The sequence below is a fragment of the Plecotus auritus genome (genome assembly GCF_963455305.1).
Source record: "Plecotus auritus genome assembly, chromosome: 7".
Lineage (NCBI taxonomy): Eukaryota > Metazoa > Chordata > Mammalia > Chiroptera > Vespertilionidae > Plecotus > Plecotus auritus.
This window is the reverse complement of record NC_137774.1, coordinates 142,598,804-142,613,117: the sequence shown is the minus strand read 5'-3', so window position 1 is coordinate 142,613,117 and position 14,314 is coordinate 142,598,804. Positions and strand designations below refer to the sequence as shown.

Here is a 14,314-nt window from a genome sequence, read left to right as displayed (position 1 = left end):
CCCAGCGGGATCGGGCCTAAACCAGTAGTCGGACATCCCTTTTACAATCTGGGACTGCTGGCTCCTAACTGCTCACCTGCCTGATTGCCCCTAACCACTCTGCCTGCCAGCCTGATAGCCCCCTAATTACTCCCCTGCCAACCTGATTGATGCCTAACTGCTCCCCTGCCAGTATTATTGTCCCCAACTGCCCTCCCCTGCCAGCCTGATTGCCTCCAACTGCCCTCTCCTGCCGGCCCAATCGCCCCCAACTGCCTTCACCTGCGGGGCTGAGGGGACTGGGGGACTCCAGCTGGATGAGGCGGGGCTGAGGGAATTGGGGGACTGAGGCTGGATGAGGCTGGATGCTGCAGGGACTGGATGAGGCAGGGCTGAAGGGACTGGGGGACTCTGGCTGGATGAGGCGCGTGGTGCCTGCCACCCCCCCGGCGGGGCTGAGGGGACTGGGGGACTCCGGCTGGATGAGACAGGGCTCAGGGAACTGGAGGACTGAGGCTGGATGAGGCGGGGCTGAGGGAACTGGAGGACTTGGGCTGGATGAGGCGGGACTGAGAGGACTGGGCGCTGCCATCTTGTGGCTGTGGGCGCCGCCATCTTGTGAGGGTGTGACAGTCAATTAGCATATTCCCTCTATTATATAGGATAAATTCTTTTATTTTCTAGTTTTTCTGTAATGAGGTGTATTTTTATTTATTTATTTATTTATTTTAAACATATTTTTATTGATTTCTCACAGAGAGGAAGGGAGAGGGATAGAGAGCCAGAAACATTGATGAGAGAGAAACATCGATCAGCTGCCTCCTGCACACCTCCCACTGGGGATGTGCCCGCAACCAAGGTACATGCCCTTGACCGGAATCGAACCCGGGACCCTTCCGTCCGCAGGCCGACGCTCTATCCACTGAGCCAAACCGGTTTTGGCGAGGTGTATTATATTTACATTTAATTTTTAAAGTTCATTAAGTTATAAAAATGTAAAATTATTTTCTTTTCTCATGCATAAAATTGTGTCATATATTAGCATTTTAAGTGAATTATTGCTATATAATAATCTTAGGAAGTATTTAATATTATATTTAGTTTAGGAAGTATATAGTTATATTTTACATTAGTATAAAATTGATGAATGCCATGCACTGGCTTGGGAATACTAGCCCAAAGCAATATTAATGTACATATTTTTTTTACTGTTGGAATTCACAGTGATGCGGTTGACGAAGCCTACTTTATTCACCAATATTCCAGTAACATGTGAAGAGAAAGACTTACCTGGTATGGCACTTACTTTATTCTACTTTCACTTAGGAAAAAATTGGCATCTTGATTGCCTCTATTACCTTCGAATAAGCCCAACCTTGCCAATTTTTGCTCTTTGCTACATTCTCTGTTCCCTGTTTTTGTAGCATGCGAGTGGTGGCCATCGAGTAACAGGTCTCATTATAAGGTACTATTAATATCCGATGGCAACAGGAGATTTTTATTTTAGTTTTAATAATAATACATCCATAGCCATAATACTATAAAAATTACATTTGTCTTCAAATGTTCCATCAATGTATGTATTAGCATTCCCTTTTTTTAAATTACTGGAGCTTACTATAATATATTTTATATCACATGACCTATATTTACCTTTGTTTTTAACGTTCATTCTCTGTGAAACCAGAATTTTTTGGTATGCACTAGTTTCATTGAAGATTAGATATTAGATTGTTTAAATATAACTTGTGAAGAGATTGTTTTTTAAAAATATCTCTCTCCCAGATATATATTTATGTAAGTAAAGTTATTTACAAGGTAGAGGTTAGAATTTTATGTTTTTGTCTTTCTATAGGAGATCTCTTTAACCAACTCATGAGAGATGATCCTTCAACTGTAAATGGTGCGGAAATTTTAATGTTGGGAGAAATGTTGACTTTACCACAGAATTTCGGGTAAGAATGATGTAGTCACATAAGACATGCAGCAATACTTTAAAGGCATTACAAATCTACTTTTCAAAAAAAATAACTATGGGTTGGCAAAGTGCTCATGATCCATTTAAGTGGTAAAAAAATTTCATCAAAATTATACTATGTGATACTGGTTTTTAAAAAACCATAAGATATATATGGTTAAGAAAAATAAGATACATACCAAGATATTAATAGTGATTCTTCAGGTGATAGAATTTTAGCTTTCTCCATTAGATCTTCCTATACAGGGTCGGGCAAAAGTCAGTTTATAGTTGTTCGTATGGAAAATAATACAATAATAAATAAATAATAATATAAGATTGAACTGTTTTGCATACTCACAACTGTAACAGTACTTTTTGCTCTACTTTGTATTTTTTAATGCCCATGGATTCCTTTTATTTTAACTTATTTAATACAAATGTCTTTCAGAATCATCTCTTTTATTCAACTTCACAGCCCTCTCTCAACGTAAGTTATCAGACTTGGCAGCTAATTAGGAGCTATAAATATTTTTATTTCTTCTCTTGCTCTTAGCTTATTATTATAGATTATTATTAGGGTGGATGCCCCTGGTTCCATCCTTTTTCAACTGAGAGAATTTGACACTAAAAGGTATTTTTTAAGTTTTTATGGAAGGTTTACAGAATGTGGTCATTGACTAGTGTCTTTAAAACTTGGAAATATATTAATGTAAAAATATATTTTATAAATATGTATTTTAAAATATTTTACATAGTATATAATTACAAATATATATTTTTATAAAATATATTTTATAAAAAGTATACAAGTAAAGCCACTAGTTACTATTTTTATTAGACTAACTTAGAAAAATCAAATATATCGTAAAAAATACTCTGAGATCAATTACTTGGGTCTCTTCTAGATTCAGGTTATAAGTTAGTTAACAACAATTGCCTTTTTCTATCCTCTTCAATAACAAATCTTAAGACTCCTAAGACTCTTAACATGGACCTGATTTCAATGACTTATTCCTAAAGAAACTGGCAGTTGGTGCTCTAGTTGAGGGCCATGATTTATAGCATGCTTTATAGATTAAACTAGAGGACTGGTGCATGAAATTCATGTATGAGTAGGGTCCCTAGGCCTGGCTGGCAATCAGGGCCGATCTGCGGGGCAATCGGGGGTGCCCCTTGCTGGCACCTGCCTTGGCCGGCCTGACACCGCCTACCCGCCAGCCCCACCACCACTGCCAGTCACCTCCCTTCTGGGGCGACCGGCAGGGCGATTGGGGGGCCCGTGCTGGCTGGGCTGGGGGCAGCTCCTGCACTGAGTGTCTGCCCCCTGGTGGTCAGTGTGCATCATAGCGGCCGGTCGTTCCGCTGGTCATTCTGTTCGGTCAATTTGCATATTAGGCTTTTATTATATAGGATAAGTATTTTGAATTGCATCCTATATAATAAAAGCCTAATATGCAAATCGAATGGTGGAACGACCAGTCGTTGTGATGTGCACTGACCACCAGGGGGCAGACGCTCATCACAGGAACTGTCCCCTGGTGGTCAGTGCGCTCCCACAGGGGGAGTGCCGCTCAGCCAGAAGCGGGGCTCACGGCTGGCGAGCACAGCAGTGGTGGTGGGAGCCTCTCCTGCCTCTGCGGCAGTGCTAAGTATGGGGAGCAGACCTAAGCCGGCAGTCAGACATCCCCCAAGGGCTCTCGGACTGCGAGAAGGTGCAGGCCAGTCTGAGGCCCTCCACCCCCGAGTGCAAGAATTTTGTGCACTGGGCCTCTAGTTTAGTAATTAAAGAGCAGCCTAGTGTAAACAAGGAATGTTGAAGCAGTATTTTACCTGATCTCTATCCTTTAATAAATTTTTCTACATTTGAAGTTCTCAGTGGTGCTCAAATAGAATATTTATGATAAATCTTGAGTGGATTTCTATGTAAAATTTTATTTTATTTCACAGGAACATATTTTTGGGTGAGACCTTTTCCAGTTATATCAGCGTTCATAATGATAGCAATCAAGTTGTAAAAGATATATTGGTAAAAGTAAGTGGCATTCTTGTTTGCGATATATTTTTTAAAACAACTTTTCTATTATGTTTTTGAAACTTAATTAAAATGCATGTTTGATACAGAAATTTTTGTCATCAACAACAAGCAATAATTAAATACCTAATAGTATAGTAAGCTAAGCACAGAATCATTTCTGTTATCCTCAAAGTTTGTGATAGGTTGGATGAGAAAATTCACCAAAGGTAAACAGAATGTTTTTGTTAGCAATTTCTGATTAACATAATAAAATTTGAAAGAGGAGGAAAGATTACAGGGGGGGATATTGCCTAAATCAGGAAAGCTTATAGAAGAAAAGGAACACAAGAGGGTCTTGAAAGAATGGTAAGATTTAGAGAAAAAGACAAGAGGAACTAGGTAATAGGAAGCAGAGACATAGGAATACATATTGTGTTCTTGTAGCACTGAACAGAATTCACTTGATAAGAGTAGGTAAGATTATGGATGTGCACACAGTGGAGCATCTTGTAAGCTAGGCTAAGGCTGCGGTTTTGCCTTTTTTTGTTTTGTTTTTTGAGACAGTGGGAAGTCAGAGGAGATTTAAAAAATATATATGTATTTATTTATTTCAGAGAAGAAGGGATAGGGAGGGGGAGATAGAAACATCAATGATGAGAATCATTGATCGGCTGCCTCCTACATGCCCCCTAATGGGGATTGAGCTCGTAACCCAGGCATGTGCCCTGTCAGGGAATTGAACCGTGACCTCCTGGTTCAATAGGTCGATGCTCAACCACTGAGCAACACTGGCCAGGTTGTCAGTGGAGATTTTTGAGCAGAGATATTCAGTTTTGGAAGACTGATGAAAACATTGTATGGGATCGTTTGTAGGAAATAGACCAGTTAGAAGATTTTTGCAGTCATTTAGAAATTAAGAGATAGAATATGCCAATTCAATTAAACAATCTGAAATCTATTTACATAGAGAAAGGGCATAAAGAAAGTAAAAACTCACTGAATATGAGGGAGAAGCCTTGTAAAAGCTGTCCCAAGTGATGCGTTTAGGTCACTTGAGCATTACCAGAACGGAAGTCCAATTAGGATGCTTTTGAAAATGATCAAGTATTAGAATTGAAAAAGACCTCAGAGAGCAAATACTCCAAATTTCCTATATGACCCAACTTCCAGAAATTGGATGCAAATTTTTGCATACATATGCATGTTTGTTATACTATTGATGGGGTTTCTGCCTTTCATTAGATCAGGAGTTGGCAAACTATAATCTGTAGGTCAAATTTTGTCCATGCCTGTTTTTATGACTTTTGAGCAAATAATGGTTTTTACATTTTCAAATGATTGGAAAGAAACATAGCTTATTTTGTGATGTGAAATTCAAATTTCAGTGTCCATAAAGTTTTATTGACACACAGCCACACTCATTTATTTCTGTATTATTTCAAGCTACAATGGCTGAGTTGTAGTTGCAATAGAGACTGTATGACCTGCAAAGTCTAAATTATTTGCTGCCTGGTCTTTTAAAGTTTGCCAATCTTTGCATTCGATTATGAAAAGGTCTGACTTTCAGAACTTTGAGAATGTATATTTTTTTCCTGGCATTCAGTAAATGTTCTATTTATTTTTATAAGATGAATAAATCAACCAAGGCATGTAATTTAAGATAAATAAGTATTAAAAAGAGAAAAATAATATAATAGCATACTTATAAAATATAAATTTATATCTTTTGGCTTTATTTAGTTTTAATTTTTATAAAGGCAGTGGTGTTTGAAATAATAACAGTAGCGAATGTTTATTGAATAGTGCAATGCCCATCAAGAATCTTCTTTTCTTTATTAAATTTATTTTATTGTTGAGAGTATTACAGATGTCCCCAATTTTACCTTTACCCCACTCCACCCAGCTCTCACCCCACCCCAGTCCTTCCCCTGTCTATTGTCTGTGTCCATGGAAAGAATCTCCTTCATCTCAAAAAGATATTTAGATGTATTATGTACACATAAGCCATTTTTTTTATATCAGACTCACAATGACATAGGTAGCATAACATGATATTGGCTTGTATTTTTCTTTTTCATGTTTTCATTTATCAAGTTTTAGATATCAATATTATGGTTGCTAAAGGACTTGTATGCATGTATATTAGCATAACCAATGGACACGGACACTGGGTGGTGGGGGCTTGTCCTGGGGAGATGGAGTGGTGTGGTGGTGGGGCGGGGGGGTCAATCGGGGAAAAAGGAGACATATGTAATACTTTAAACAATAAAAAATAATATTATGGTAGCTAAATAAAAATTTAGGGAAATTCCCTTTATTTTCAATGCTTTGGAACAATGCATGGAGCATTTAGACTATCTGATCTTTAAAGGGTTTGTAGAATTCTCCTGCGAAATCATATGGGCTGGTGCTGTTTTTTGGGGGAAGTTATTTGATAGCATTTTCACTTTCGTCTTCTGGAGATTAGTATGTGTAAGCTTTCTATCTCTAATGGTGTAAATTTTGCAAAGCTGTTTTATTCAAGGAAATGATCCATTTTATGTAGATTTTTCAAATTTATTTGTATATAGATCTTTATGGTAGTCTCTGAAAATTTCTGTTTCAGTGCTATTTTTCCCTGGTCATTTTTTATTTTGCATATTTTTGCTTTCTTTTTCTCTTGATTTAGTTTAGCTATCTCTTGGTTCATATATTAGGTTTTTTATTTATTACTTTATATCTAATGCTTTTCTATTCTCTACCTCATTAATATTTGCTTTTAACTATCTCTTTATGGTTCTGATTATTTACCTTGTCCTTTTCCTACCTTTTTAGCTGGGGATTTAATTTGTTTATTTTTATTCTTCTTATTTTTTTTTTATAAAAGTGAATTTTCTTCTGATTCACTGGTTTAGGTGTATCCTACAGATTCTGATATGTAGCTTTTTAAGTAATTTTATAATTTCCTTTGTATTTCCCCTTCTACCCAAGAGTTGTTAAATAGGTGTTTCAGATAGAAAGGCCTTTTTAATAATTTGTCATTATATTGTGTCATAATCAGACAGTATTGTTCTTGTAATTTTTCTGTTTTTCTCAGTTGATTTGGGGTAGCAGTTTTTATCAGTGACTTTAAATTCTCATTATCTGTTTTCTTTTTTTAGTGTTTTTGTATAGATGAACAGTATTGGTGGCTTTGCATTCTGTGCAGTTCGAAGATTTTTTAAATACCTAAGTCAAGAATGCCCTTGATAGCGGTGTGAGCCTTTTGTATTTAATTCTGAATTCCCATACTACCTGGTTGATTTTATTTTATTTTTTTATGTGCATATGTATGTGAACCATTGCCATGATTCTGAGTGTCAGAGCTATACAGAAAGACTTAGGCAGAGAAGTCTTGCTCCTCCTTCATCCTACTTCTGTGTTCCTATTCTTTGCATCCATACCAATCTTCGCCATGTAGATAACCAGTCTCATTTGACTATTTCTTACCACTTTCTTTCAAGGCTGATCTTCAGACAAGCTCTCAGCGTTTAAACCTTTCTGCCTCCAATGCTGCAGTGGCTGAACTGAAACCTGATTGTTGTATTGATGATGTCATACACCATGAAGTAAAGGAAATTGGAACACACATGTAAGGATTATTTTTACTAGTTTTAGAAGGCTTTCTTTTATATATGCCTTTATTTGAAACTTTTGCTTTATTTCCAGTTATCATTAAACCTAATGCCTACTTCAGAAAGAATTTTATGTTTCATGTTTACATTTTATCAGAAACAAACTTTAAACAGAATATTTTGTATGTATTTGAATGCTAAAACTGTATTTTTCTTTCAATCTGAGAAGCAAATATGAACATTTCAGCCATTTAAAGTAATTTTATATTTCTCCACTGCCTTACCACTTAATTCACAAATTCTGTTAGTTCTTATACCCATCTTTCATTACCATATCTTCTTCATCTCCACTTACATCACAATTTTTGCCTCTCCTCTTTTTTAAAAAAAATATATATTTATTGATTTCAGAGAGGAAGAGAGAGTTAGAAACATCAATGATGAGAGAGAAACATTGATCGGCTGCCTCCTGCACTCCCCACACTGGGGATCGAACCTGCAGCCCGGGCATGTGCCCCCAACCAGAATTGAACCTGGAACCCTTCAGTCCACAGGCTGACGCTCTATCCACTGAGCCAAACCAGCTAGGGCTCTATTTATATTCTTGTCACTCTTCTCTCCCTCTCTACACTGCAGTCATACTAGACTTATTTTACCTCTGAACTCTATGACTTGAAATGTATTCTTCCCTTACAAAGGAATGCCTATGTCATTTTGTTTAGTTCTACTTCTTCATATCTCAGATTCAGCATGACTTCCTCAAAGAGGCTTTCCTGATTTCCTAGACTGAATTAAGTGACCCTTTTTACATATTCTGTAGTATCCACAACTTGTCATTTTTAAAATGTCTTTTGTACTAAAATTACTTACTGAGTGCCTACCGTCGTATTAAAGTATAAATTTCATGAAGTCTGCTATATCCCCAGGATCTAGCAAGGAACAGAAGTAAAAATATGTTGAAATTGATTTTACTGAAATATTAAATGTGTAAAATCCCCATTTTACAGAAAATGAGACTCTTGTATAGTTAAATAGCTAGTAAATAATGGTGTGGAACTCAACTCTAAATCTGCCTTCAAGACCTGTACCGTGCTACTCTCGTTCCTACAGTGAGCCCTTTGAGGGCAGATATTGTGGGGTTTTGTTTGTTTTGTGTGTTAATCCTCACCCGAGGATATTTTTTCCATTGATTTTTAGAGAGTAGATGGGAGAAAGTAAGGGAAAAGAGAGAGAGAGAGAGAGAAACATCCATGTGTCTCACATTAATTGGTTGCCTCCCACATGCGCCGGGCCATGGATGGAACCTGCAACCCAGGTACGTGCTCTTGACCAGGAATCGAACCTGTGACCCTTCATTGCGTGGGCCAGTAGCCTAACCACTGAGCCACGCTGGTCAGGGCCAGGTACTGTGTTTTAATCAATACTATATCCCTAGGACCTGGCTTAGTACAAGGCATAAGTATAAAGGAGAAATTAAATTAGCTACAATGTCATCACCTAGTATAACCAGTCTTAAAATATTGCTGTATTTCTTTTCATTCGTTTTTATGTGCATATAGGTAGCAGATGTGTATAAATAATTTACGTAATATTTTACAAACTTTACAAATGTCATATTACCCATGGTTTTATCTTCTTCAATTCACTGTGAATATTTTCCCTCTTGAGTCAGTAATCTTTGAAACACTTTTTTTTTTTTAAGGATAGTTTATTGACTTTTAGAGAGAGGGAAAGGGAGAGGGAGAGAGAGAAACATCTGCTATAAGAGTGTTACATTGGGTAGGCATCATCCTGTGAACTGAAAGGTTCCTGGTTGGATTTCCCGATCAGGGCACGTGCCCTGGTTGCCGGCTCAATCCCCAGTATGGGTACGTGTAGGAGGCAGCCATGATGTTCCTCTCTCATCATTGTTTCTATCTCTCCCTCTCTCTTCTTCTCTCTCTAAAAATCAATAAAAGCATATATTTTTTTAAAAAGGAACACAACTAAAAATGATTCAGAATGATTAAGACATCTTTCTATTTCAGCTTGGTGTGTGCAGTGAGTTATACAACTCAGGGCGGAGAAAAAATGTATTTTAGAAAATTCTTCAAATTTCAGGTATTGAATATGACAATGGTAAATGTTTTGATTTGTTTGTGTGTGTGTTTTGTGTTTGTTTGTTTTTTGAAAGTGTAGTTATTTCTATTTACAACAGGCTCCAAATAAAGCAAATAATATTTTTGGACTTCTCATATTGCTAGCAATCTAAAGTTAGATGTAATTAAGTTAATTAAAAGCAGAGAAATTACCATTACCAATCTATAATAATAAAAATGTAATATGCTAATTAGACCAGACATCCTTCCGTGCAACATTCCGGACAAAGCTGGGGCTGCGAGGGCCTAGCCTTGCATCAATTTCGTGCATTGGGCCTCTAGTGTACCAATCTGATGTTCTTGTAATGAAACTTGAAGGTTTTTACCCCCCAAATTTTTTAATTATTTTTATAACTTCACAAAGCACACATGAAGAGGGGGAAAATGACTGACAAGTCCAGATAAAATAAGTGTAAATTTTATCAACTATTTATAAGGAAATATTTAAATGAGAAATTATTGACTTGGGCTGAGTACACCAAGCTTCATCGGAGACTCCAGGAGAATTTTGTATTTATACACAATTTTCAAAGTCAGTAATCAAAAATAGTTTAAAAACCACTGTTTAACATACGTATGTGTGTGGACTGGAGACAAGACTACCATGTATGTCTATATATAGATCTAGCTATGATGCTATATATATTTTTTTATTCCTTTAAGTGAAAGAAAAAGTATTGTCAATAGGAAACATATTTTGCTGTTGCTTTGTTACATTGCTCGTTTGTTTAAGATTTTACATGCCTTTTGAGAAAATAAAAGGAATTTCAGTTGCTTAATTTGGTAAAATAAACATATAGAAAAATACTGAAATAATGTGTTCAGTTTAGTCAAATGTAATGAAGTAAAACCCAAGTAACTATCCCCTAGTCAAGAAATGATGGTTGCCTTTTTAAAGATGCATTTAGAATTACCTTAGGGTTTTTTGTTTCTGTAAGAGTATCGCATACCTGTTAGAAAAGTCTTTTACAAATAAATTGGAAAATGGCTTTGACACATTTAAGCCCTGCTATTTAAAACAAGCAAACAAAAATAAATGGTCAAATGATAAGAATCTCCTGCTTGATATGCTTTATTCAACTAGGTTCTCAAACCACTGGATGTGAAAACCAAATTTTACAATGCAGAGGTAAGTGTTGGGCACGTAATATTTTGGATAAAACATTAAGATCTTATTTGACTAAAATTAATGTAGTATTACATTTCTTTTCATATTGAAGTCAATTGCTGATAGTCCTGCAAATTACTTGTGAAAATGAGCATAAAGTTCAATCAAAAGTGAATAATTTCATTGTAGATCACTTTCATCAGCTGTTTTAAACTTACATGGAATCAGTATGATTTTTATTTTCATTGTTAATTTTGTAAAGCTTTCACCCCTTTCATTAAATGATTGCCCTATCATTCCAATTAATGGTTCTTATTACTGCTTAAAAACATCAGCGATCTGCTGAATATTTACAATGTAATTCTGATATTTCAAAAACTGAAGTGGTAGCTCTAACCCTGCAAAAAAGATTTAATATTTACATGGAAAATATTGATAAGTAGAGCTCGGCAGTATAAAGTTTGTTGTACAACTGGGCATACCAAAATGTCTAAGTCAGGAACCTGACCTACAGTAAAGACCTATGAGGAGGAAAAAAAGACATAAAATAACAAAACTAGCTACTGTAGTATAAAGTGAGCCTAAGAGAATGATATAAAAAAATGTGCTATAGGACCTCTGGGGAGGAGATTTTGGAGTAGTCTGAAGAAGCTTCATGGAAGAGGAGGGGAACTGAGCAGAGTCTGGAAGAAGGAATGTTGGGGAGCCCAAGTGTCAGAGCAGTGAAGGCATTCCAAGCAGAGTTGCCCAGGCACATGTAACCTGTAATGAAAAGTGTACATAGTTGATGGGAGGGTAGAGTCTCCATCAAGGAGATTCCTAGATGTTTGGGGTTGTGTTTTTTTGTTTTTTTTGGTGTGTTTTTTTTTTGTGTGTGTGTGTGTGTGTGTGTGTTTAATATATTTTTATTGATTTCAGAAAGGAAGGGAGAGGGAGAGAGAGATAGAAACATCATTGATGAGAGAGAATCATCGATCGGCTGCCTCCTGCACGCTCCAAACTGGGGATCGAGCCCACAACCTGGGCATGTTCCCTGACTGGGAATTGAACCACGACCTCCTGGTTCATAGGTCGATGCTCAAATACTGAGCCACACCAGCCGGCCTACTAGATGTTTAAAGAGTTGACATTTCTTTAGGGGGTTAGGGGAATTGGAATACTACATATGTGCTCCACCTTTTTTGTTATTTAATACTGTAATTTTGATTAATTGCAGTATTTGGCTTGGTGAATTTTAAATAGTCTTAGTAATTTATTACTTGGATAGGAAAGATTTCATTCCTAGTAGGAGGGGAGATTGGTAACTATTCTGTTAGACTAGATATGTTAGAAAGTTAAAAATAAATAGGGCTGTAGTGGGTCTTTTTTTCTATAAGTGGCTCATAGGATAGTACATATTAAGATATTTTGGGTTTTCTTTGTTGAAGATATGTTGGTATATTCAGATACTTGACAAGTAGTTTTATAATACTTGTCATTTATTCAGTGATTTTTGAATAGCTTTATGAATTGCTAGTTACTCCATGAAAAATATAAAAGTGACATACTCCCCTAAAAAAAAAACCCACAATTTTACCACACCAAAAAGTAACTAATTTTTCATTAATCCATATTCTCTTTCAGTCTTTACTCATTTATATATAATATTCTGTTTTTATAGTCATAGTAACAATTTTATTTGTTGCCTTTTTCAGCTAACATTATATGTAAATAAACATAAACTTTAAGTTTTTGCCAACAAACTTCAGAACAAAAGTTTTAGTAAAATCTGAACTTTTGAAAATAGACATCTCTTTAAAAACAAGATAGGAGGAGGCAGATTCTGTTGACCCCAACTAGGAAATGCAAGGAAATGATAGGAGTTAGTAAATCACCCTAGCCAGTGGTCGGCAAACTCATTAGTCAACAGAGCCACATATCAACAGTACAACGATTGAAATTTCTTTTGAGAGTCAAATTTTTTAAACTTAAACTTCTTCTAACGCCACTTCTTCAAAATAGACTCTCCCAGGCTGTGGTATTTTGTGGAAGAGCCACACTCAAGGGGCCAAAGAGCCGCATGTGGCTCGCGAGCCGCAGTTTGCCGACCACAGCCCTAGACAGTAGGTGATATTTTTTATACTCTGTGACATAGTCCTTACACAACTAAAATTAGTCCAACATTTGTCGCAGACATTTGTATGCTGTTTCTAAGAATTCTAATAATATGTGTGTCACCTTAAAAAAACAAGTTTTTATGAGAAATTTTGTTGTAGTCTTCTAAAATAGAAAAGCCTCTCAAGAAGTGACATTAGATGCTGGGATTCAAACATTTGGTCACCTGCTGGGCACAGAGCTCCATGCCAGGTGATGAAGAGAAATATAAATAAACTGAACATTTTCACAATCCTCAAAGAACTTAGGTCTAATGGAGGAGACCAGCATGACATAGTATAGTATAAGCACCCCTCCCCCACTAGATCATGAAGTGTACTAATACTCTGGGAACACAGAGAAGTGAAATATGATTTCCAGCTATGTATTGGACAAAAAAGGGACATTTGAGATGACCCTTGATAATTTGGTAACTTTAGAAATATATTAAAAAGACTCACTGAAATCTATTAACAAGATAGAATAAATTCTCAATTGTCTGTGGTCTAGCTCAACATTCTCTGAAGTGTGATCCATAGAACCCTAATCACACAAGATGCTCCTTGAAAAAAGGATTCCATTATTAGATAAATTTAGAAGCTCTTCGTTGTACATATTCTGAATGTGGAGGATATTGTATGTCCATTTTAAGTAATCTATGAAGAATTACAGTGTAGTAAAGAATTTATAGAACTAGAAAGGCATGGAATATACTTTTCTCCCCCAAGATGTGCCCTTGAATATTTGCTTCTATTAAGTACTCACCTGTCATGTTCGTCTCTATTCATTTAACCTTAATAGTTTCACCTGTTTAGAAAAATGATTTGTCATATTCCTTTATGTAGCTTTCTGTTTACTTTCTTGTTTTACTAATGCTGTCTTGTATAGTAAATTAAAAAAAATGCAGAAATGCATTTTATTTTAAAGTTAGTTATTCTTTTTCTTTAACATTTAATTCTGATTTTTCTAATTTTTCTTTTTTATTTTTCCATTAGAGTGACCTCAGTTCTGTGGTAATTTGATTTTTTATTATAAATTTCTATGCTTATCTTACTCACCACTTTTTTACTCTAATTAATCTCTCTTTACAAACATATTGGAAAAATAAAGTTAGTATGAATACCAGCTACTTGACTTCAAAAAGATATATACAATTTTTTGTACTTTTTAAATTTATATTAATTGTCTTATTCTGTGAGAAAAAATAGATCAGAGATTAAATTGTCATATTGAAACAATTATATTCTCCTTTTTAGTGCTTTTCCCTTAAGTGTTTTTTTAAAAGAGACATGTTAACCTTGTTTAAAATAGCCTTGGGATTTTCAACATCTTACTATAAAATACCCTACTAGTACTTCAACTCTTTGAAAAAACTATCTAGTTTAAATT

General features: G+C 35.8%; 1 protein-coding gene across 11 annotated transcripts in view; it reads left to right on the top strand.

Moving 5' to 3' along the window:
* TRAPPC13 (trafficking protein particle complex subunit 13) overlaps nt 1-14,314 on the top strand; it is a 31,210-nt gene that overhangs the window by 9,074 nt on the left and 7,822 nt on the right. For 2 of the 11 annotated variants that reach the window (XM_080681421.1, XM_080681419.1), the window contains exons 2-8: nt 1,204-1,272; nt 1,835-1,934; nt 3,887-3,971; nt 7,436-7,563; nt 9,574-9,646; nt 10,769-10,813; nt 13,921-13,938. In XM_080681421.1, the coding sequence (XP_080537547.1) occupies nt 1,204-1,272; nt 1,835-1,934; nt 3,887-3,971; nt 7,436-7,563; nt 9,574-9,646; nt 10,769-10,813; nt 13,921-13,938 (518 nt within the window). Of the gene's footprint in view, nt 1-1,203; nt 1,273-1,834; nt 1,935-2,387; nt 2,427-3,886; nt 3,972-7,435; nt 7,564-9,573; nt 9,647-10,768; nt 10,829-13,920; nt 13,939-14,314 lie in introns of all 11 variants that reach the window. The other 9 variants (XM_080681415.1, XM_080681416.1, XM_080681417.1 and 6 more) reach the window with 5 other exon arrangements.